Source organism: Petaurus breviceps, unplaced genomic scaffold, assembly GCF_028583685.1.
Source record: "Petaurus breviceps papuanus isolate PSGF00001 unplaced genomic scaffold, PetGlider_PUasm1.0 176, whole genome shotgun sequence".
Taxonomy (NCBI): Eukaryota; Metazoa; Chordata; class Mammalia; order Diprotodontia; family Petauridae; genus Petaurus; species Petaurus breviceps.
Genome location: NW_027185771.1, coordinates 12825629 through 12848465, shown reverse-complemented (window position 1 = coordinate 12848465; position 22837 = coordinate 12825629). Strand labels below are relative to the sequence as shown.

The 22837-nt window shown below is 41.2% G+C and overlaps 1 protein-coding gene and 1 pseudogene across 1 annotated transcript in view; both read left to right on the top strand.

The window, feature by feature from the left end:
* The window catches only part of LOC138159358 (centrosomal protein of 19 kDa pseudogene), a 300984-nt pseudogene that overhangs the window by 45096 nt on the left and 233051 nt on the right, over positions 1 to 22837 (top strand).
* LOC138159356 (hepatocyte nuclear factor 4-beta-like) overlaps positions 1 to 22837 on the top strand; it is an 82395-nt gene that overhangs the window by 15205 nt on the left and 44353 nt on the right. Inside the window, exon 2 of the mRNA XM_069085631.1 lies at positions 15828 to 16029. Within this exon, the coding sequence (XP_068941732.1) occupies positions 15828 to 16029 (202 nt within the window). The remainder of the gene's footprint in view (positions 1 to 15827; positions 16030 to 22837) is intronic.

Below are 22837 nucleotides of genomic sequence, written 5' to 3'. Positions count from 1 at the left end.
CCAAATTCTTTTTATGACACAAATATGGTACTGATACCTAAATCAGGAAGAGATAAAACAGAGAAAGAAAATTATAGACCAATCTCCCTCATGAATATTGATGCAAAAATTCTAAATAAAATACTAGCCAAAAGACTACAGCAACTTATCTCAAGAATAATACACTTTGATCAGGTAGGATTTATTCCAGGAATGCAAGGATGGTTTAATATTAGGAAAACCATCAGTATAATTGAGCATATCAACAATAAAACTAGCAGAAACCACATGATCATCTCAATAGATGCAGAAAAGGCTTTTGACAAAATACAACATCCATTCCTATTAAAAACATTAGAAAGTATAGGAATAAATGGAGCCTTCCTTAAAATAATAGGTAGCATCTATTTAAAGCCATCAGCAAGTATTATATGCAATGGGGAGAAGCTGGAAGCATTTCCCATAAGATCAGGGGTGAAACAAGGGTGTCCACTATCACCCCTCTTATTCAATCTGGTACTAGAAATGTTAGCAGTAGCAATTAGAGAAGAAAAAGAAATCAAAGGAATCAAGTTAGGCAAAGAGGAGACCAAGCTATCACTCTTCGCAGATGATATGATGATATACTTAGAGAATCCTAGAGAATCAAGTAAAAAACTGCTTGAGACAATAAATAAATTTGGCAAAGTTGCAGGATATAAAATAAACCCACATAAATCCTCGGCATTCCTATATATTTCCAATGAAACTCAACAGCAAGAAGTAGAAAGAGAAATCCCATTTAAAGTTACTGTAGACATTATAAAATATTTGGGAATCTACCTGCCAAAACAAACCCAGGACCTGTATGATCATAACTACAAAACACTTTTCACACAAATAAAGTCAGATCTAACTAATTGGAAAAATATCAATTGCTCATGGCTGGGTCGAGCTAATATAATAAAAATGACAATTTTACCTAAATTAAATTATATATTTAGTGCCATACCAATTAATTTACCAAAAAACTACTTTATAGAATTAGAAAAAATAGTAACAAAATTCATCTGGAAGAATAAACGGTCCAGAATATCAAGGGAATTAATGAAAAAAAAAAATGCTAGGGAAGGTGGACTAGCGTTACCAGATTTCAAACTGTACTATAAAGCAGCAGTAATCAAAACTACTTGGTACTGGCTTAGGAATAGAGGAGTGGATCAATGGAATAGATTAGGTACACGAGATTCAGAAGTCAACGACTACAGTAATGTATTGTTTGATAAACCCCCAGACCCTGGTTTTTGGGATAAGAACTCACTATTTGACAAAAACTTCTGGGAAAACTGGAATATAGTATGGCAGAAACTGGACATAGACCATTATCTAACACCATATACCAAAATAAAGTCTAAATGGGTTCATGATCTAGGTATAAAGGTTGATACTGTAAGCAGTCTGCTAAAACAAGGAATAGTTTACCTATCAGACTTGTGGAGAGGGAATGACTTTATGATGAAACAGGAATTAGAGAACATTATAAAATATAAAATGGATAATTTTGACTACATGAAATTGAAAAGTTTCTGTACAAATAAAGCCAATGTAACCAAGATTAGGAGGGAGGTGGGAAATTGGGCAGTGGAGATCACAGTCCTCTGTTCAAGAAGGAAATGAGATAATAGTTTAGATAGAGTTCCATACAAAAATTTTTTTTTTTTAAGAAAGCTCTTTAAGAGGGTAAGCGACGGCTCTCTTGAAAATTCAGTTATGTTGGAAAACTGAGTCCCCAACCCATACCAACATGGATAAACCATGACTGGACAAATATTACTCTTCCCTCTTTACGTCTCCTACCTTTAAAATGGGTAAGCCTGCAACCCTCCTTCATGGTCACCCCCAGTAATGGCTTTTTAGAACTCCTGGCTCGCACAACCTATAATCCAACTAATTATAAGTAACTTCCAAGAGCCCTATAATTACATCATTTGATATTTTAAGTGAGGCCACAGCACTGGTTCTGTTTGCAAACAGAAGTACTATAAGTGGATAGAGGCAGGGCTATTTTATGGGTATCTGCTAAAAAGCCATGAAGGTCTCCCTTCAGTTGAAGTAAATCTTTGTCTAGCATTTTAAAAAAAGAACTTTCCATGGGTCCCACTGCCAGGGTCTCAGGATTGACTGACATTCCTTAAGTCCTCTGTGGCCACTGGCTCCCTCCTCCCCCCTCCCCACCCATTGAGAGGTCACCAGCTGAATCAGTAGATACAGAGCCAGATGTCACCCAAGGGAGATGTGGGGAGATTGTAGGGAATGCGATTGAATGGCCAGCTGTTTGACATTCTCTGGTCCAGATCTCTGGATGATTAATTATACTCTAGGCTGTTCATCCAGATGAGCATCTAGCATCTGGGGGATGTAGCCACTTTGTAATTGCCCCTGTAGAGGTCATAACAATGTTTCCTGGGACCTTACTGAACATCATTAGCTTTTCATGGAATGTCAGTCCTGGAAGGGACCTTAGACATATTGGAGTTCAGTGGTGTCAAAGTCAATTAGGGATAAGACCTCTAAGTTTTACATAAAGATCCCTGTAGTCACATACTGACTTAGAAAACCTCATATTAACATTATCTATGTTCTATTATGTTTTTATTTATTTTGTTCAATATTTCCCAATTATACTTTAATCTGGTTGGTCAGCACTAGGATGCGATGCCTCTGATCTAGTCCAACCCTCTTGTTCCACAGAAGAGGAGAATGAAAAGAAGAGTGATTTGCCTAAGGTGGCAAAGATAGTTCAGTCTCCCCAGAGAATAGATCTGAGGTGAGGTCTCTACTCACAAGTTCCCCTTTTTGGGGAATGGGAAATGGAAGCAGGAAACAGAGGACCTAGAAGTGGCAGGCAGAACAAAGGACCATCTTTTGGGGAAAAGAGTAGAGGAAAAAAACCCTGGATTCGGGGCCAAAAAGTTGCACTGGGGTCTGTGTTCTCTCACTAATTAGCTGTATACAGTAAATCCCCACAGTCAGCCACCATCTGCTGTCGGACTGAAGCCTGCTCTGTTACCTCATCCTCAAGTCTTCGGCTTTTCTTGTATCCCCAATGCTTGGCCCCTTGCCTGGTACATAGTAGGCACTTCATAAGTGTTTATTATTGACTGATTCATGGGCTGGTATAATAAAAAGGGGAGTCAGAACATGGAAGCCAGGCCTCTTGCCCCTCAATATTCAACAATATTGTCTATTCTCCTCCACCTTTCCAGTTGGGTTTTTGAAGAAATGTTGAAGAAAATGGGCTCTGCCACATTGAAACTGTATGACATTAGACAAGTAATTTCTCTCTAGCTCTGCTTCCTCCTTTATAAAATGAAAGGGTTGGACTAGAATAGACGAAGGGTTTTTAATCTGGGGCTCGTGAACCTGTTTTTTAAAAAAAACATGATAAGAACTGTATTTTAATATAATTGGTTTACTTTCCATCCCATGTATTTTTAAAAATATTATTCTGAGAAGGGGTCCATAGGATTCACCAGACCACCAAAGGGGTCCAGGACACAAAATTGGGTAAGGCAATCTCCAAGGTTCTTTCTGGCTACGGTACCTTATACAGCCCTTTATAATTTATAAGCAGCTTTCACTTTCACGATCTCATTTTATCTTTGTTTGCCTTGTATATAGCAGGTGCTCAATAAATGTTTATTGAACTGGATCCTAACAATATCCCTGGGAAGGAGGAAAGGCAGGGCTCACTGACTCCATTTTATGAATGAGGGAACTGAAGCTCAGAGAGTGGAGATGATTTGCTTGGGGTGACATGGTCAGTGCCAGACCCATCCAGGCTAGCTTTCAGATAGAATGACTGCCAGATCACCATCCCAGACTAGATACCCTGCTGCCATTAAGGACAGGAGATCTGCAAGAGAACAGAGTGAACTCCCTGAATCACACAGGTTGTTTGAGTCTTCTTCCCAAGCTTGGGATTCCATCGGCCTTTGGCTTCCAAATTCCTTTTAAAATTAACTTTTAGAATCGTGTGATTATTCTTGCTTGAATCGGATGTTTGATCTACTTGGCTAGCTTTCCCTTTGCATCCAAGGTCCTTCTGCAGCTTAGGTAGTAGGAGGCAGAGAGAAGCAGAGGGGTAAATCTTGAAAGGTACACATGTATCCCTTTCAATTTGGTCATAGGGCTTCTCAGGGTATTTCACAGAAAAGATGAGTAGACTGTTTCACTGGCCAACATTTACATAATCAAGTATATATTAGGCCCCTACTATTTACCAGGAACTATGTTAGATGCTAGAGATACAAAAACAAAAATGAAACAGACCCTGTCTTCAAAGAACTTACATTCTATCCTGTGCACAAAAAAAGAAATGCAAAGTAACAAACAGCTAATATTTATAAAGCACTTGAAAATTTGCAAAACACCATACTAACATCACATATCTCCTAGGGCTGTTTCATAATATGTATACATATTGATACATATTTATATGCATCTATATGTATATATACACATTTTCATATGTATACATATGTGTATATATACATGTATGCGTACATACATGTTTTCATAATAATATATGTAATATATGATAATATTATCTCATTTGATTCTCACAATGACCCTAGGAGGTAGGTGGATAAGTGCTATCATTATCCCCATTTTACAGATAAGGAATTAGGCTGGGGGAGGTTAAATGACCTGCCTAGGATCATACAGAAACTGAGGCAGAATTTGAACTCAGGTCTTCCTGATTCCAGATTCAGCACCTACAGCACTACCTAGTTGCTTCTGATAAGCTTTTGCTATTTTCCCTATAACTTGGAAAAAATGTCTGAAAAATGAATTTTACAATCTCTACTTGTTGTCACAAGTTGTTCTCAAAAACCAAAATGGCGTCTCCTCTTATCTTTCTCCTGGGATTTTGAGAGGCTTGGATGGAATCCTCAGAATGCTGACCAGTAGAATAGGTGTATGTCCTTGTAGAATTTGCATAAAGAAACTAAAACATTTTACATTAAAAAAGAAAAAGGTGGGTAGAGGAGACTGAAGGAGGCAGATGGGAGAGGTTGAAGGATCAGCCCCAGAGATCATGGAGTCTGGGCCATTCTACTGAGCTTTGCATTTGACAAAATATTTCGATCACAACAACCTGATGAGGAAGGGAGTGAAGGTGTTATTTTTATGATGAGGAAGTTAAGTTTCAGGTAGATGATGGGACTTGCTCAGAGTCTCACAATTAGCAGGGGGAGGTCCCTGGACTTGAACAGAGGCTAGGTGGATCAGTGGATAGAGCACAAGACCTGGAGGCAGGAAGGCTTGGGTTCAAATCCAGCCTCAAACTCTTACCAGCGGTGTGAGTCTGGGCATGTCAACTAATCTCTGTCTGCCTCAGTCTCCCCATTTGTAAAAACAGGGATAATAAATGGGTTGTTGTGATGATAAAATGAGATAGTAATTAGAAATTGTGCTCGAAACCTTAAAGTGCTATATATAAATGCTGGCTATTATCATGATTTAGACTCCCAAGTCCAACAATTCACAGAAACAAAACTTTTCAGAATTGTAGTTTGTCAAAGAAATAGGTCATTCAGAGAATAGGGAGAAAGGAGAAGGAATGGTAGGGAGAAAGAAAACGGCGGGGGGGGGGGCTTTGGTGTTCTTGTTCATTTGTTTCCAACTCTTCATGATTCCATTTGGGTTTTTGTTTTTTTTTGTTTTTTCAAAGACACTGGAGTGGTTTAGCCATTCCTTTCTCCAGTTTATTTTACAATTGAGAAAACTGAGGCAAACAGAGTTAAATGATTTGCCCAGGGTCACACAGCTGGTTTCTGAGACCAGATTTAAACTTAGGTCTTCTTAACTCCAGGCCTGGCACTCTATTCACGGTGCCAGCTAGCTGCCCTAAATCACTTTATTCTGGTTTTCTCATCTGTAAGTTGAGAGGGTTGAACTAGATGATCACTAAGGGTTTTCCTGGCTCCCATATTCTGTCTTTGTATGGAATGAGCTCCGGTTTGAAAGCAAATGTGTCTGAGGTCCATTTTGAAAGCAGAGGGGAGGAGAGATCCCTAAAGAGGAAGTGGCTGTCAAAATCTTTATCTCATGTCAAATGTGTGACACTTGTGACCTTACCCAAAATGAATTACTGGGTTTTGAACACAGCTGCTGGATCTCAGTTGGCTCTCTGACTTAACTGGGCAAAACATTAAGAGAAGCTGTTTTAGAAGTATATGTTCTATTCCTTCAGGGCTAGATCTTGACAAAATGATAAAGTCAATATTGAGAAAGCTGTGCGGAGAAGGGAAAACACTGAATTTTAAGTCAAGATACCGAGGTTCTACTTAGGCTCTGATGTTAATTCCCTATGAAACCTTAGGCAGGTTATTCCTAGAATTTAGTTCTATTCTCTGTAAAATGAGAGGGAGTTGAACTAAGGGTCCTTTAACAGGTAATATTTTTTTAAAATTTTAACCAAATTACTTTGGTTACAAATATTAGATATTTGTATTATTTGCCCTAGTCACAGTATCTTAGAAATAGCCTTGGGCTGCTATATATGCCCTTCTTAGGCACAGGCTTGTTCACACAGTATATTAATCCCAATTTTCCCTAAAGAAAGATTCTGGGAAAAGACAAATTGTTGATTCAATTAAACTTAACAAACATTTAATAGATGCTTACTTTGCATAAGACACCATGCTATGTGCTAAAGATCTAAAGATTTAAAAAAACCTATATATTCCCTGCTTTCTAGGAACTTTATAGTCTACTGGGAGAGGATATGACTTGTATCCAGATAAGTATAGTACAGGATAGAATGTAATGGGGTAAAAGGACAAACCTAGACAAAGCACTCTAGGAAACATAATTGTATAGCATCTTAAAAGCCCTGAGAATGCTTACAAAGTATCTCTAAGGCCATTTCCTCTTTTGATTCTTGGATCAATTCCATGAAGCAGAACAGGGATTATTATTTCCATATTGCAAATGAACAAATAGAAGCTCAGACATATGTGACTTGCTCAGGGTCTCAGAGAAGCCAACAGAGAGGCAGAGTGGAAGGAGAACTTAATGTGGTATATCAGGAGACCTGGGTTCTAATGTCAATTCTCCTGCTTACTACTTCTGTGAACTTGGACTGCTGGTGTGTTGTTTATAATCAGAAGACATGGATTTAAATCTCAATCCTGCCACTTACTACATGTGGACTTTAGGAAAGTTCCTTCCCCTCCCTGGATTCAGTTTCCTCAACTACAATATGATGAAATTGGACCAGAAGGTCACAAAGGTTTCTGTGTACATGGGTGAGAGAGTGTGTCACCTAGGTTTATGGCTGCACTTTATATTTTGTTTAATCCTGCTCTTGCCTTCTATTGAGTAAATGTTGTGATTATTCTTATTCCTACCTTTTATTGGGTAAAGGCTATGATTCTTTTTTTTCTTGCTTTATCATTAAGTAAATGTTTCATGTTTAAGGGTCAGTGGTGTCAATGTGACTGATTTTGTGTAAATAGGAAGCACACTAATGGGGGCTCAGGCACTAAACCAGCAAGGAGCAGAAATGCATTTCACTCCCAACTTCCAATAGACTTATCTAATAAGTAGAAGAGCCTAGACTCAAACACAGGTCTTCTGACTTTTAAAGGAACAATGCCATAAATGAAACAGGTTTGTGTTTTCAAGCCATACATCTCACTTCAGTGCATATGTTAAAAAACTGACATATTTGGGGAGACCCCTTGTCACTTGAAAACAAAAGAGCAGCTAAGATTCATTCCATCTGCTCGGGCCTAATGGGAACATACCTATTTCAAAGCCCTTGACCCAATTACCCTAGCAGAAATCCTCTTCAACTCAAAGAGTTTTCAAAGTAGTAGGAACCAGCTGTTGTTGAAGGGGGAGGAGGGGGTGGAACTGTGTTTCAAGAGAGCATTTAAACGGCCATTATCAAAGTAAGTCAGCGTTTTAAAGCACTTCCCCAGGTTTGTAATGACAGCCTACATTTCACAAGCCAAAATAAAATTTGAAACCAAGTTCTCTTTGTCCAGCATCCCTTGCTCTCTGGGCCCTTTGGGCTTGGCTAGGAAAACAACATTCTTTGAGCTTAAAGGCTGACCCTCCTCCCCGGGCCAAGCACTATTTGGCTTTGGACTTCAGACAGGTTGGTGGAGGGGGTGGCCAAAAGGGAGGGAAAAGAAGGGTCTCTCTTGGAAATTTCCTAATAGATTTTGTTTTGAAGCTAAGGTCAGGCAACCTCCACCCCCATTACCCCTTCCCCCACCCTGCGGCTTCTGTTTGACAGTGTGTCTTTGAAGGAAGGGAAAGCAATGAGAGCATGGGGAAGCAGTCTGGGTAGGGCTTTGGATTTTAAATGGGATCCTCTTCTAGGAAAAACAGCTGGCAACCGCTACATGCAGGTAACCCTCATTCCATTACATAGACGTAGTCCAGAAAAATTGGGTCTTGGACAAATCTTGATTTCTACTCTACTTGAATGATACAACTGGCAATGCATTCCCACAGGAAAATTCTCTGACTAACTTTCGGTGAGAAAAGGGTTAAGGAACACCATGGAAAGAGCCCTGGGATAGAAGTAAGGAGACCTGGGCCTGGGCCTGCCATTTAATAGCTATAAGATCCAGAGGAAATCATTTAACCTCACTGGACCTCAGGTTTCTCATCTGTAAAATGGAGATGTTGAACTAGATGACTACTAAAGGCCCCTCCAGCTCTATGACAATGATTCTATGACCCCTGGTCCTTCAGAGGTTCCCTTTTTCCTATGGGATCTTTTTTTCCTCCATAGGATAAAATGTAAACTCCTTTTTTTTTTTTAGAGGGGAGAAGGCAAGGCAATTGGGGTTAAGTGACTTGCCCAAGGTCACACAGCTAGTAAGTGTGCTAAGTATCTAGAGACCGGATTTGAACTCAGGTCCTCCTGACTCCAGGGTCGGCGCTCTATTCTCTTCAACACCTAGCTGCCCCTGGTAAAATGTAAACTCCTTTACCTGGTTTTTGAAGTCCTTCAAGATCTGGTCCTAAATTACATTTTCAAATTTGTTTCACTTTACTCACCTGGATGGACTCTATATTCCAGTCAAACTCATCCAACCATATCCTAACTTTACTCGGGTCATTGCTCATGCCTAGAATATACTCACTTTTATAGAACTTTTCTTCCTTCCAGGCCCAACCCAGGTGCCACTTCCTCTAGGAAGTCTTGCCTGTCACCACCACCCATACACCCACACATTGAAGTGAATGTGTTTTCTCCCTCAGATTTTTTTCTCTCCTTTGCCTACATTATCTTCTACTTTGTATCATATTTAGTGCACATACATGTCATTTTCCCTCCAGTACAGTGGAATGTAAGTTCCTTGAGGGGAGGTCTCTTGTTATTACTTTTCATTTTTGCCTTCCCAGTTATGAATATTGTGTTCCCCCATTAGGCTATAAACTCCTCAAGGAAGGAGTCACATCTGATCTTTCTTTGCATTCCTCGATGCTTAATTCAGTGTCTGGTTCATGAGAGGTACTTAAATGCTTATTGGCTGACTGACTGACTGATGTCTACCAATGGGCTTAATATGATGGTCTAATAAATATTTGTTGAATTTAATTAGTGAAGGATCAGAGAGGTATATTTTGTACTATTGTGATTAGACAAACATAGTACACTCATGTGGCCGAGTATTTGATTGTAAGCTTCTTGAGGATAGGCACTATGTCATAAAATCAAAGAATGGCAGAACCAGAAGGTATCTCAGAATTCATCTCCTTTAATCCCCTCATTGGTAACTCAAGCCTATAAAGGAAAAACTACTTAGCCAAGGTCAAAGCAGGCTGAGATTTGAACCAGGGTTCTCTAATACTAGGCCACCACAGTTCCTATCTTGCTCATTTCTGTCATTCCTGCACCAAGCACAGTGCCTTTTATGGGCAGGAAATATGTATTTATTAGGCATTTACTATATGCCAGACTGTGTGCTAAGCACCAGGGATATAAGCCAAAAGAAAGGTAATCCCTGCCCTCCTGGAGCTTACATTCTAATTTAGGGAGCCAACACATAAAAGGGAGATGGAAAAAGGGAAGTTGCAGCATAAGAAGGCAAATGAGTCAAGGGATCCAAGTCCTGGGAATGAGAAGCTCAACCAGGAATGGGGATGAAGTTTGACCAGCCTTGGGTTCATCTCCCAACTGGAGGCCATTTGGAGGAGGCACAGAAGACTGAATCTGTGATTTCCAACATGGAGGGAACTCCTGATGAGTAAACTCTTCTTCTGAGGCAGATAAGTGGCACTTGTCTAGAAAGTTACCTAGAGAACTAGGAAGTTAAGGAACTTGCCCATGGTCACAGAGCCAGTGTGTGTCAGAGGGATGAGTTGAACCTCATTTTTGACTTGGAGACCAGCTCTCTATTCCATTAATCTCTGGCCGCCTCTTTGCCTTGTACAAGTACTATCCCAGGACAATTTCATTGATAGGAAACTTGCAGATGGAAAAACTCCCTTGACCAATGCAAGTTAGCATTTATCCCTGGCAGCTTAGTCTTGGAGACTTGCCTAGAGAAACAAAAGACAAAATGACTTGCCTAGGGCAATACAGTCAGTATGAATCATCAGCAGCACTCAAACTCAGGTCTTCCTTACTCTGAGGTCACTTTCCTCTCCACTATGTCACACTGCACACAGTTGTTGTTTAATAAATTAGTGTTTGTTTAACTGAATTGTTAAAGCAACAGAGACTGAAGTGTCTTCTGCTTGGGCAGCATCTTTAAAGCCCATTCAGGCCAGTGGAAACCTCTGCCATCACCTTTACCAAATGTTGGACCAAGTCTCTTGAGTTCCCGGCAGTTGGGAGAGGTGCACAGGCAATTTAGGAGCTAAAATTAAAGCTGTGAATTTTGGCTTTTCCCCATTTTTGTGGGGGGAAGAAAAGTGAGTTTTTGTGGCACAGTTTGGTTGGCAGGTTTCTTTGAGCCACAGGAGCTGGGCTGTTTTTCCTGAATGGACATTGCTCTGTGCTTTATTAGAACAGAAGCCTCCAGGCCAACAGAGGGTCTGTCCAAGCCGACACCCAGACAACGGGTCAGGTCAGTCCACTGGGACAGTCAGTCAGTGGAACAAGCAAGAATCTGAACTTTTCACTTTTTGGGAGAAGATTCTAGACTCCCTTATGCCCAGACAGAGGAGCCCCTGCCTTATAGGTAACTTTCTAAGACTGCTGACCTGTAACAAAAAAGGTTTAACCCTTAAGGGAGAGAAGCCATGCTTCTCTGCTTCTTTCTCATGCCACAGCAGGTACTGACTCCTCTATCACAGAGGCACAGAGGTCACTGTGCAAGGGACATACTGAGCCTGTTGGGCAAAAGTAAATCTTATTTATGTCAGCATATCTGTGGCCACATATGTAGCTGGGTCACTGTGCTCTTCAGAGCTCTAAGAGATGAATGTGCAAATCATACTTATCAAAGGGAAGAGAAAAGATCAAGGTTGCTTTGACTACCAGCCCTATTTTACAGATGAGTAAATAGAGGCCATGGGAGAGGAAGGGACTGAGCACAAGAGGATTCCAGAAAGGGAAATCTTTCTGGAGGGGCTGTGACCTACTGCCCTTGACAATTTGAGAGGAAGAAACAGAACAGGAAGAACAGACTTTGAATCTGCTTTGCTATGAGAAGAAGCCTGGTTTGCTAAAACCCCATTGGACAAAGGAGAATTTCCTGCTATTGAAAAAATTGATTGGAAAAAGGCCGGATGGCCCAGCTGCTGCCTATAACTTTCGAGGGAGAAACTCCTACTCAGAGTGACAAAGGAGATTTGAGGTGTTTGGCAATTCTCTGGTATAAGGGCACTGCTTGTCACTGAAGAAGCATAACATTTTCTCAGCACTCTGCCAAGGGTGGCTGTGTGTTAAAAGAGTTTTTTTGTTTTTGTTTTTGTTTTTTTTACTGCTTCAGCAGCCTGAGAATAGCAGAAAATCATTTTTGCACAGGGAGTGCTGTTCTCTGCTGTTCTCTCAAACTGTTCTCTGACAAACCCCAAAACATCAAGTACCACAATCCAGACTTGCAAATTGCACACCCCCTCCCCTCCCCCACACGAGTGGGTTTACCTATTCATGTTCCTCCGTGCTAGATTTCTGTAAATGTATGCACCAGCCCTCCCATGGACACTGTGTGCAGTGATAGGAGAGTATGACCCAGGTTTCTGAATATACTTTTATTTCTTAATTATTCCTGTTCTTGCCTTCCATTGAGTAAATGTTACAATTATTTCTGCTCTTATCTCCTATTGTGTAAAAGTTGTGATTATTTCTGCTTTGCCTTTTTGTTAAGTAAATGTTTCGTGTTTGAGAGACATTGTGTCATTGTGACTGATTTTATCCAAATGGGAAATACATCAATGGGGATTCAGTAGCTATGATGGTTAGAAGGAGAAATGTTCCCTCTCTGCATACATACCTGGATTACCTTTAGAATTCGGGGAGTTGTAGCAGAGTAGTCAACGTTCTAGGGACACCATCCCCACCTATCAAAGTGAATGCAGGCGAGGGAGTCAATCAAGCCCAAAAAGAAAAAGAGGGCCTGAGAAGAGTCAGGGGTCAGTACCAGGAATAAACTACCTGTAGATAAACAATTTATAGGACTCTAATTTGGTCATAATGTACAACTGGACTTAATTCTTTATACAATAAGGAGCAATTGAAGATTTGGTAGGAGGCTAGTGGTTCAATCAGGTCTGTGCATTGAAAAGATGATTCTGCCAGCATGCACAAACTGCATCAATTTTTGGAGGTTACTGTCAGGAAATGCCAAGATTTTAAGGTTCTCTCTCTTTTTTTTCCAAATGCTTTATTAACTTCTGATTTACATCATTCATTTCCACCAGATTTTGAGTTACAAATTTTCTCCCTGTTTTTCCCCTACGCACCGCCCCAAAATAGCAGTCCCACAGGATATCCTCCAATCTGCTCTCTCCCATATTTTCTCCCATATCCCTTTCGACTTTTCCAGTAGGGCATGGTAGATCTCTATGCCCCAGTGCTTGTATATCTTATTTCCCAATTACATGTAAAATAGTATTAATAATAGTATATATATATATATATATGTATATATATATATATTTGAGTATGTTATTTTAAAACTTTGAATTCCAGATTCATTCCCTTCCTCCCTTGTCACCCACCCTTACTGGGAAGATAAGCAGTTCAGTATAGGTTGTACATGTGTGGCTAATGCAAAACAATAAAATAGTAGATATATTGTAAAAGACTGACTATATTTCCCTCCCTCCTATCCCACCTCCCACTTGTTCTGTTCTCTACTTTGATCCTGTCCCTTTTCAAAAGTGGGTGCTTCCAACTTCCCTTCCCCCCAGCCTGCCCTCCCTTCCATCATCCCCCCTCTCATCCCCTTCCCCCCCTACTCTCCTGGAAGATGATATACCCTATTTAGTGCGTATTTCATTCCCTCCTCAAGCCAAATTCAATGGGAATAAGGTTGACCCATTCCCTTCTGCCTTCCTACTCTTCCCCTCCATTGTAACCATTTTCCCTTGCCTCTTCTATATGAGATAGTTCACCCCATTCTCTCTCTCCCCATCTCCTCATTATATTCCTCTCTCACCTCTTAATTTCACGTTTTAAGTATCATCCCTTCCTGTTAAATTGGTCCTGTACCCTCTATCTATGTATACCTGTAAACATATATACACACATTCTCATATGTATTCATATACCCATATACACTCATATATAGACACACACACACACACACATATATATATTTCTATTTCCTTCAACTACTGAGAAAAGTTTCATAAGTTACAATTATTGTTTTTCCATGTAGGAATGTTAATAGTTCAACTTCGATAAGTTCCTTATGATTTCCTTTCCCTGTTTACCTTCTCATGCTTCTCTTGCTTCTTTGTATCTGAATGTCAAATTTTCTATTCAACTCTGTTTTTTTCAGCAAGAGTGCTTGAAAGTCCTCTATTCCACTGAATGAGCATATTTTCCCCTGAAACATGATACTCAGTTTTGCTGGGTAGGTGACTCTTGGTTTTAATCCCAGCTCCTTTGACCTCCAGAATATCATATTCCAAGCCCTTTGATCCCTCAGTGTAGAAGCTGCCAGATCCTGGGTTATCCTGATTGTGTTTCCACAATATTCAAATTGCTTCTTCCTGGCTGCTTGTAATATTCTCTCCTTAATCTGGGAATTCTGGAACCTGGCTATAATATTCCTAGGAGTTTTCTTTTTGGGATCTTTTTCAGGAGGTGATCAGTGGATTCTTTCGACCTCTATTTTGCCCTCTCGTTCTAAAACATCAGGGCAGTTTTCTTTGAGAACTTCCTGGAGGGTGATTTCTAGGTTCTTACTTTGATCGTGGCTTTCAGGTAGTCCAATAATTTATAAATTATCTCTCCTGGATCTATTTTCCAGGTCAGTGGTTTTTCCCATAAGACATTTCACATTGCCTTCTGTTCTTTAATTTGTTTGGATCTGTTTAACAGCATCTTGATTTCTCATGAAGTCATTAGCTTCCATTTGCTCCATTCTAATTTGGAAGCAATGATTCTCCTCATTGAGCTTTTGAGATTCTTTTTCCATCTGGCAAATTCGGCTTTTTAAGGCATTCTTCTCCTCATTGCCTTTTTGAGCCTCTTTTGCCATTTGAGTTAGTCTATTTTTTAAGGTATTATTTTCCTCAGTCAGGCTGTTGACTCTCATTTCGTAATTTTCTTGCATTGTTCTCATTTCTCTTCCCAATTTTTCCTCCACTTCTCTTATCTGCTTCTTAAGGTCCTCTATGGCCTGTAACCAGCTCGTATTTTCCTTTGAAGCTTTTGGTGCAGGAGTTCCGACTTCACTGTCTTCCTCCTGTTCCATGCTTTGCTCCTTTTTGTCCCCAAAATAGGAGTTTAATGTTGGAATCTTCTGTCTGCTTTGTTTCCTTTGCCTGGTCATGTTGCCCCTCAGTCACTTGACCCCTGGGCTTTTTGCCACAGTAGGACTCTGCCACCAGAAAAGGGAGCTTTCGTCCCAAATGCTGGGGTTTTCTCAGCTGCCAGAGGTATTAGATGGGTGCACTCTCTGAGGTCTCCACATGCTCTGGCAAGCTGGACACACATCCCAGGACCTCCACCGTAGACTGCAATCCAGATCCAAGAAAGTTAAAGCAAGAGCGATTACCCCTCAGACTGGTGCTTGGTCCCTCTACACTGCAGGCAAGGAGTTGAAGCTTCCACAGGCACTGGCTGGCTGTGCCACATCTCAGCAGCTTCTCACCCCAGGGGCAAAAGCCATGCACTCCCACTTACTGGGTCCCAAAGTCCAGACTGCACTGACCTCTCACTTTGTCCTTCGCATCTATGTGTTGATAAATTTGGAAACGGACACAGCTGCTACTGATCTGGAGTCCCTCCAGCTGGTGGCTAGTCAGGCCTGCCCTGGGGCTAACGCCTCAGCTCACGTGGGCCTGGGCTCAGCTCCCAGAGCACTGTGCTGGCTGATTCCTGCCGGCCTGCCGGGCTGTTCTCAGCAGGAGGTTAGCTTCTCTGTGTCATTTTGTGGGTTCTGCAGCTCCAAAGTTTGTTTAGAGTCCCCTTTTTACATGGATTGGGGAAGGTGGAAGCTGGAGCAGTGGGGAGGTCCTGCTTCTTCTCCACCATCTTGACTCTGCCCCCTCTTAAGCTTCTCTCTTTAAAGAGCTAACTAGAATAGGAGAAGAGAGGCCATGTTATTTATAAGGAACAAAGCCTAGATGGATGAACAGGACCCAAAGGGATGGCCTCTGTTACTTGGGTTTCATTTTCTCCTTTTTATTCTTCTTCCTTCTTCATTTTAAAGGACACAAAGACTCGGGCCTAAGCCCCCCAGAGGCCACGTCACCAGAACCCAGCCAGGCCAGGTTGCTGACTAATGGAATTAATTCTCTCTGTTCCATCTGTGGGGATCGTGCTACAGGCAAACACTATGGGGCCTCCAGCTGTGATGGATGTAAAGGATTCTTCCGGAGGAGTGTCCGCAAGAACCACGTCTATTCTTGCAGGTACTGATAATGTAGCATGGGTTCTTCAAGTTGGAAGGGACCTCAGGAGCCATCTGGTGCAACTTGTAACCCAGTACAGGAGCTGTGCAGGCAGACAGTTTTCCAGCCTCTTCTGAAACAACTCCATAATCCTGGAAGCAAGTGCTTCCTTTAATTGAACTAAAATTAAAATGTATGCTTCTTGAGGGCCAGGACCATGTATTTGCCTTTCTTTGAATTCCCAGTCTTCATATAGTGCCTGGCACATAATACACGCTTAATAAATCCTTGCTAACTGACTGATTGAAATCTACCCACCTTCCCCATCTTCCACACTTCCATTGGTTCCAGTCCTCTACAATCAGTTACCAGCCTTGTCATTTCTACCCTCACATGCTATGCCTTCTCTCAACTTATATAACTCCCACTTTTCTTTAGGTTTTCATTACCTCCCTCCTTGGTTTTTACAGCAGCTTCCTAATCAGTCTCCCTGCCTTGGATTTCTCCCAGTCCAATCCATCCTATACACTACTACCAAATCATTTTCCTTATGCACAGCTCTCATCATATGACTCCCCTGCTCAATCAATTAGCTCCCTATTGGCTTTGTAGTAACATGTAAACTCGCCTGTCCGGCTGACCAGGAAGGAGGGGGCTGGCAAGATGAATCACAACTATGCCTTGGAGAATGGCTTTCCTTAACAATGTTTCCTCCTTTAGGAAAAAAGGACTAAGCAAAGAGTTTGCTTAACTATTTGGGCTGGGTTCACAGTGCCACAAAAACCAAAGATTTTGTCCTTGCTGTTGTTCTGTGAATGAATGAATGGATGAAAAAAAGAATTTATTAAGCACTTACTATGTACAAAGAAGTGTACTAAGAGCTGAGGATACAAATTGAAAAATAAGATAATGCTCCATCTCAAGTAGTCACATTTTGATGAGGGAGATAATATATAAAGAGGTTTCAGCTGCAAGTCAGATGGAAAAGTCCCATGTCCTTAGACTTCAGGGACAAGGCAGATGATAATGCCTCTTCTTCAATGTCATTTCCACTGGTAAAAATGATATCCATTTCTGCTGTTGAATTATTTGACGATGCAAGGACTTGGGGAGGGGGGAGCAAGAATTTTTTTTTTCTGGATCTTTGGTAGCTGAGGCTGGAGCATCTGCATGAGCGGTTGCCAGGCTATGTCGCCATGGAGATTGCTTCCCAGGATGTTGGCTCTGGCCACTGGGCTGGAAGCATTATTATTCATGAGGTTCTTAGGCTCAGGTCCTAGGCTGTCTCCATCAGGGTCTAAGTGGGGTTGATGGTCGAGGTGATGATGGTGTCTGGACATGCCTGGAATATGCTGCCTCCTGTCTCCCCTGAATGGGCCCAGTTGCTTCAGCTTGGCTGGTTTTCCTGCCACATGAGTGACAATTGGTTGGCAGTTAGTAGGCACAGTTGCCCCCCTCTCTACAAAAGTTTCTCCCCCAGATGATGGCCATGAAGGCTGGTCTGGAAGAGCGACTGGTAGTCTGGAGCCAGGGGGTTGGGCATTAGTGATGAGCTGCCACTCCTAGGATTCCTCTGCTTATTTGCCTATTGGGGGCAAAAGGACAGTAGTTGCTGCTGGTGGTGATGAGGAAGATGTGCCCTTCTCCACAATGATTTCTTCCCTCAGTGATAGCTATGGAATTGGGTTAGAAACAGGTGTGATGATTTGGGGGACACTGCTAGCCCCAAGGCTCTGGGGTTCAGGGTCCATCAGAGCTTGAGAAGGATAGTACTCAAGGTTGTGATGGGGGTCTGATGTGCTTGGCACATGCCACCTCTAGTTTTTCCTTCAGGTGGCCTTTCTGTTTCAACTAGGCTGGCTTGCCAACTTATAATGACAAAGAAATGTCCAGAGTAAATTGGTAACTTTTATCTGTGCCTGTTAATAGTAGGCTTCTTAAGGGTAGGAACCATGTTTAATCCTTCTTTGTATTCCCATAGTACCTTGGCATATAGCAGGTGCCCCAACAATGCTTGTAGAATAACTGAATGAATAGATGGATGAATGAAACAGTTGGTGTCATGTTTGGACTCACTCACTTAATGTCAGGGGTTCAGGTTTCCTCACCCAATTCAGAACAAGCTAAGAACCCAGAGAAGTCATCTGGATGGCTTTGTAAATAACTCTAACCATGACTTATTTTAATCAATCAATCAATAGCTATTAAGCCAATATGCTCTGTACCAGGTATTACAGGACACAGAAAAAGTGTGTCCTATTTGCCTAGTCTAGCTCATAGGCTCATAGAGCTAGAGATGAAAAGGGATTCAGAGACCATCTAGTCCAACACCTTCATTTTATAGATGAAGAAACTGGGGCCCAGAGAAGCTAAATGACATGTAAGGTCACATAGGTAGTAAGGGGCAGGATTTAAACCCAGATTCTCTGACCTCAGTCAATGCCCTTTTCACATACCACTGCCTCCCTAATTAGAGAAACTTACTTATGCATCCATGACTTTGCTGTTATGGGTACCACTTCTACTAACACAGATCCAGTGACAAAAAAAATCAATTGTGGCACGTGAATGTCTAGTGGGTGTTAGGAAGCATTGCTAACAATAAGGCTAGTGGGTGGGGGAAGGAATCCCAGCTGAGCTATTTAAAACCCTAAAAGATGATGCTGTCAAACTGCTGCACTCAATATGCCAGAAAATTTGGAAAACACAACAGTGGCCACCAGATTAGAAAAGATCAGTTTATGTCCCACTCCTAAAGAAGGGCAATGCCAAAGAATTTTTGCACTCATTTCACATGCCAGCAAAGTTATGCTTAAGATTCTGCAAGGCAGACTTCAAGCAATATGTGAACTGAAAACTACTAGGCTGGGTTTCCAAAGAGGCAGAGGAACTAAAGACCAAATTGCCAAGATTCCCTGGATTATGGAGAAAGCAAGGTAGTTCTAGAAAAAACCATCTACTTCTGCTTTATTGACCACACTAAAGCTTTTGACTGTGTGGATCGCAACAAAACATGGCAAGTTCTCAAAGAGATGGGAGTACCAGATCATCTTACTTGTCTTCTGAGGAAATTGCATGTGGGTCAAGAAGCAACAGAACCTAACATGAAACAAACTAGTTGGTTTAAGATCAAGAAAGGAGTATGACAAAGCTGCATGTTGTCTCCCTATTTATTTAACTTATATGCAGAGTACATCATGCAAAATGCCAAGCTGAATGAATCAAAAGCTGGAGTTAAGGTTGCTAGGAGAAAGATCAACAATCTCAGATATGCAGATGATACCACTCTGATGGCAGAGAGTAAAGAGGAAATAAGAAGCCTCTTGATGAAGGTGAAAGAGGAGAATGTAAAAACTGGCTTGAAGCTTAACATTAAAAAAACCCCCCACAAATCCTAAGATCTTGGCAACTGGTCCCATCACTTCCTGGCAAATAAAGGGAGAAGAAATGGAAGCAATGTCAGATTTTATATTCTTGGGCTCAAAGATCACTGCAGATGGTACTGTAGCCATGAAATTAAAAAAACCCTGGTTCCTTGGAAGGAAAGCTTTCTTCCAAGGAAAACTATGGCAAATCTGAACAGCATACTAAAAAGCAGAGACATCACCTCGTCAACAAAGGTCTGTATAGTCAAAACTATGTTTTTTCCAGTAGCAATGTATAGCTGTGAGAGTTGGACTATAAAGAAAGCTAAGCACCAAAGAACCAACACTTTCCAATTGTTTGGAGAAGACTTTTAAGAGTTCTTTGAACAGTAAGGAGATCAAATCATTCAGTACTTAAAGGAATGAATTCAGGCTATTCACTGGCATGGTGGATAGAGTGCCGAACCTGGAGTCAGGAAGATTTAAGTTCAAATCTGGCCTCAGACACTTGCTATATGTGTGACCCTGGGCAAGTCACTTAACCCTGTTTATCTCAGTTTCATCATCTATAAAATGAGCTAGAGAAAGAAATAGCAAACCACTCCAGCATCTTCACCAAGAAAACCCCAAAAGGCATCACAAGGAGTTGGACCCAACTGAAAATGATATCACCCCAATATAATGTAAGTTTGTTGAGGGAAGGAACTGTTGTTCATTTTGTCTTTGTGACCCTAGCCCATAGGACATGGTAAGTATTTAACAAGCAAGATGATATAGTGGATGGAGTATTGAGCTCGGAGTCAGAAAGCACAAAATTCAAATCCTACCTCTGATAATTTACCACTTGTATGACTGTAGGCAATCAATCAACAAGTATTAAGGACTTAGAGTGTGCCAGGTTCTCTGCTAGGGGATACATGTATAAAGAATGAAGCAATCCCAACAATACCTATTCACAGAGGAGCTAACGTTCTAATGAGGGAGAGGTATACATACATATAGCACAGATATAAAGTTAATAAATACATATATAAACAAAATAGCTTAACACAAGATAGTTTGAAAGGGAGGGCATCAGCAATTGAGGGGAATAGCAATGGCTTCATACAGAAAATGGTGCTTAGGCTGGAAGAGAAGCTTGAAAGGAAGAGAGGGACTTTATGAAGTGAAAAGAATGAAGGAATGCATTCCAGGCATGTAGGAAAGCCAGTGTAAAGACTTAGAGATGGGGGATTGAGAGTTGTTTGTAAAGATCAGAGAGAAGACCATTTGTCTGGATCACAGAATCCAAGGAGGAGAATAATGGCCAATGAAACTGGAAAAAATAAATATGTAGGGGCCTCATTGTATAATACTTTAAAATTTAGATAGAGGAGATCATAGTTTATTATGGAGTAACAGGAAACCAATGAAGTGGACTGAGTAAGGGAGTAGCATGATGAAAACTATACTTTAGGTAAATCATTTGGCAGCAGAGTGTAGAATGGACTGAACTGGGGAGAGACTTGAGGCAGGAAGACCAAAGAGAAGGATAATGACTTAAACTAACATGACAGCTGTGTAAGTGACAAAAACGGATAGGATACAAGAGATATTGTGAAGGTATAAATGGTAAGATTTGGCAACTGACTGGAGATGGGTGGTGAGGGATTATGAGAAGTCTAAGATAGTACTGAAGTTGGGGACCTGGAGGGCTGAAAGAATGGTGGTATCTTCAACAGAAGTAGGGAAATTTTAAAGAAATGAAGGGTTTGGGTGGGGGAAGGGAGAAGTTGATGAGTTTTGTTTTAGACATGTTGAGTTTGAGATGTTCCTGGGATTTCTAATTTGAAATATCCAATAGAATCTATTGAATACACCAACGAGTAATGTGGATCTGAAGCTCAGGGTAGAGGCTGGGGCTGGATATGCCTCTTTGAGACTTTGTTTCCTACTCTATAAAATAAGGGGTTTGGACTAGATGGCCTCTGGTATCCCTTCCAGCTCTAACCCTATGATCTTATGATAATAAATATATGTTGGATCAGAGAGCCCCTCTTGGATATTTTAGGCTGGGTGTGTTTTTGAAGGGTAACAAGCCATTAACATCTTGAGCAACCTCAGAAGAATGAGAAAATGATGCAGACATTTGGGGGAGGGTCTTGATATGTGATTTCATCAGTGTAGAAACCACCTTTTCTGGTATAAACTGGTGGCTCCCCTTAGAGGGTTGGGTGAGGGCACTGTGAGGTTTAAGTTTCTTGACCAGGGTCTTACTACTGGTATGTGTTAGATTTGAACACAGGTCTTCATGATGCTGAGAATAATCCTCTAATCATGCTGTCCTTCACTGAAGGAATAGCATCATTTATTTCTAATAGGTCCTGAGAGTTCCTGGCATATAATGGTGCCATTCTTAATGTGGTCAGAAATGGCAGAGGACTCTGCTTTGCAGACTGTTGGCATAGGTCTGCGTTTTGAACTTGGCCAACTTTGATTTACATGTCTATAGCAGTATAACGCATACAACTAGGGAGAGAAAAGAAAGTTTTGTTAGTTGGAAAGAAATAATTTCTTTAATGTAATCAAGTCAATGGAATACTGTCATCTATATGGGAGTTGCTTTGCTTCTCTAGGCAAATTTTATGTTTCTCATAGTGACTCTTTTGTTGTTTCCAGAGTAGCTCCCATAGGCTTCTCTTTCAGGTTCTATCATATACCAAAGTCAGAGTCCATAGAGGCAGGGCCAACAAATCAAGGACTTCCCCCATTTTAAAGAGTGAAAGCCTCTTCTTAACTTCTCTGTTACTGTTGGGAACATCACCATCCTTCCAGTATCCCTGGTTCACAAGATTGGTGTCACACTTGCCTCCTCACTCTTCTTCATTCCACATTTCTAATCACTCACTGAATATTAACCTCTTACAGCATCTCTCACACTTGTCCCCTTCTCCACACACTCACACAGCCATCAGCCATACTCATCACCTCTTGTCTGGGCTTGCTATTGCAAGAGACTCTCAAGTGGTCCCCTGTCTTAAGTCTCTCCCCTCATTTAACTCATTTTTCTCTCAGCTACCAGTGATTTTCCTAAAGCACAGATCTGACCATCCCACCACCACCACCACTACCACCATCACCATCATCATCATCACCATCACCATCATCTTCACCATCACCATCATCATCACCATCACCATCATCATCATCATCATCTTTATATAATGATCTAAGACACCGTATTTACAAATACTATTTCATTTTCTTCTCACAACAACTCTGGGAGGTTGTTCTTGTTCATTCATTTGGTCAAGTCCAATCTTCATGACCTCATGGACCATAGCACACCAGGCCTTTCTATCCTCCACTGTCTCCTGGAAGTCTCGCCACGTTCATGTTTGTTGCTTCTATGACACTCTCTATCCACCTCATCCTCTTCTGTCACCTTCCCCATTTACCTTCAATCTTGCCCAACATCAGGGTCT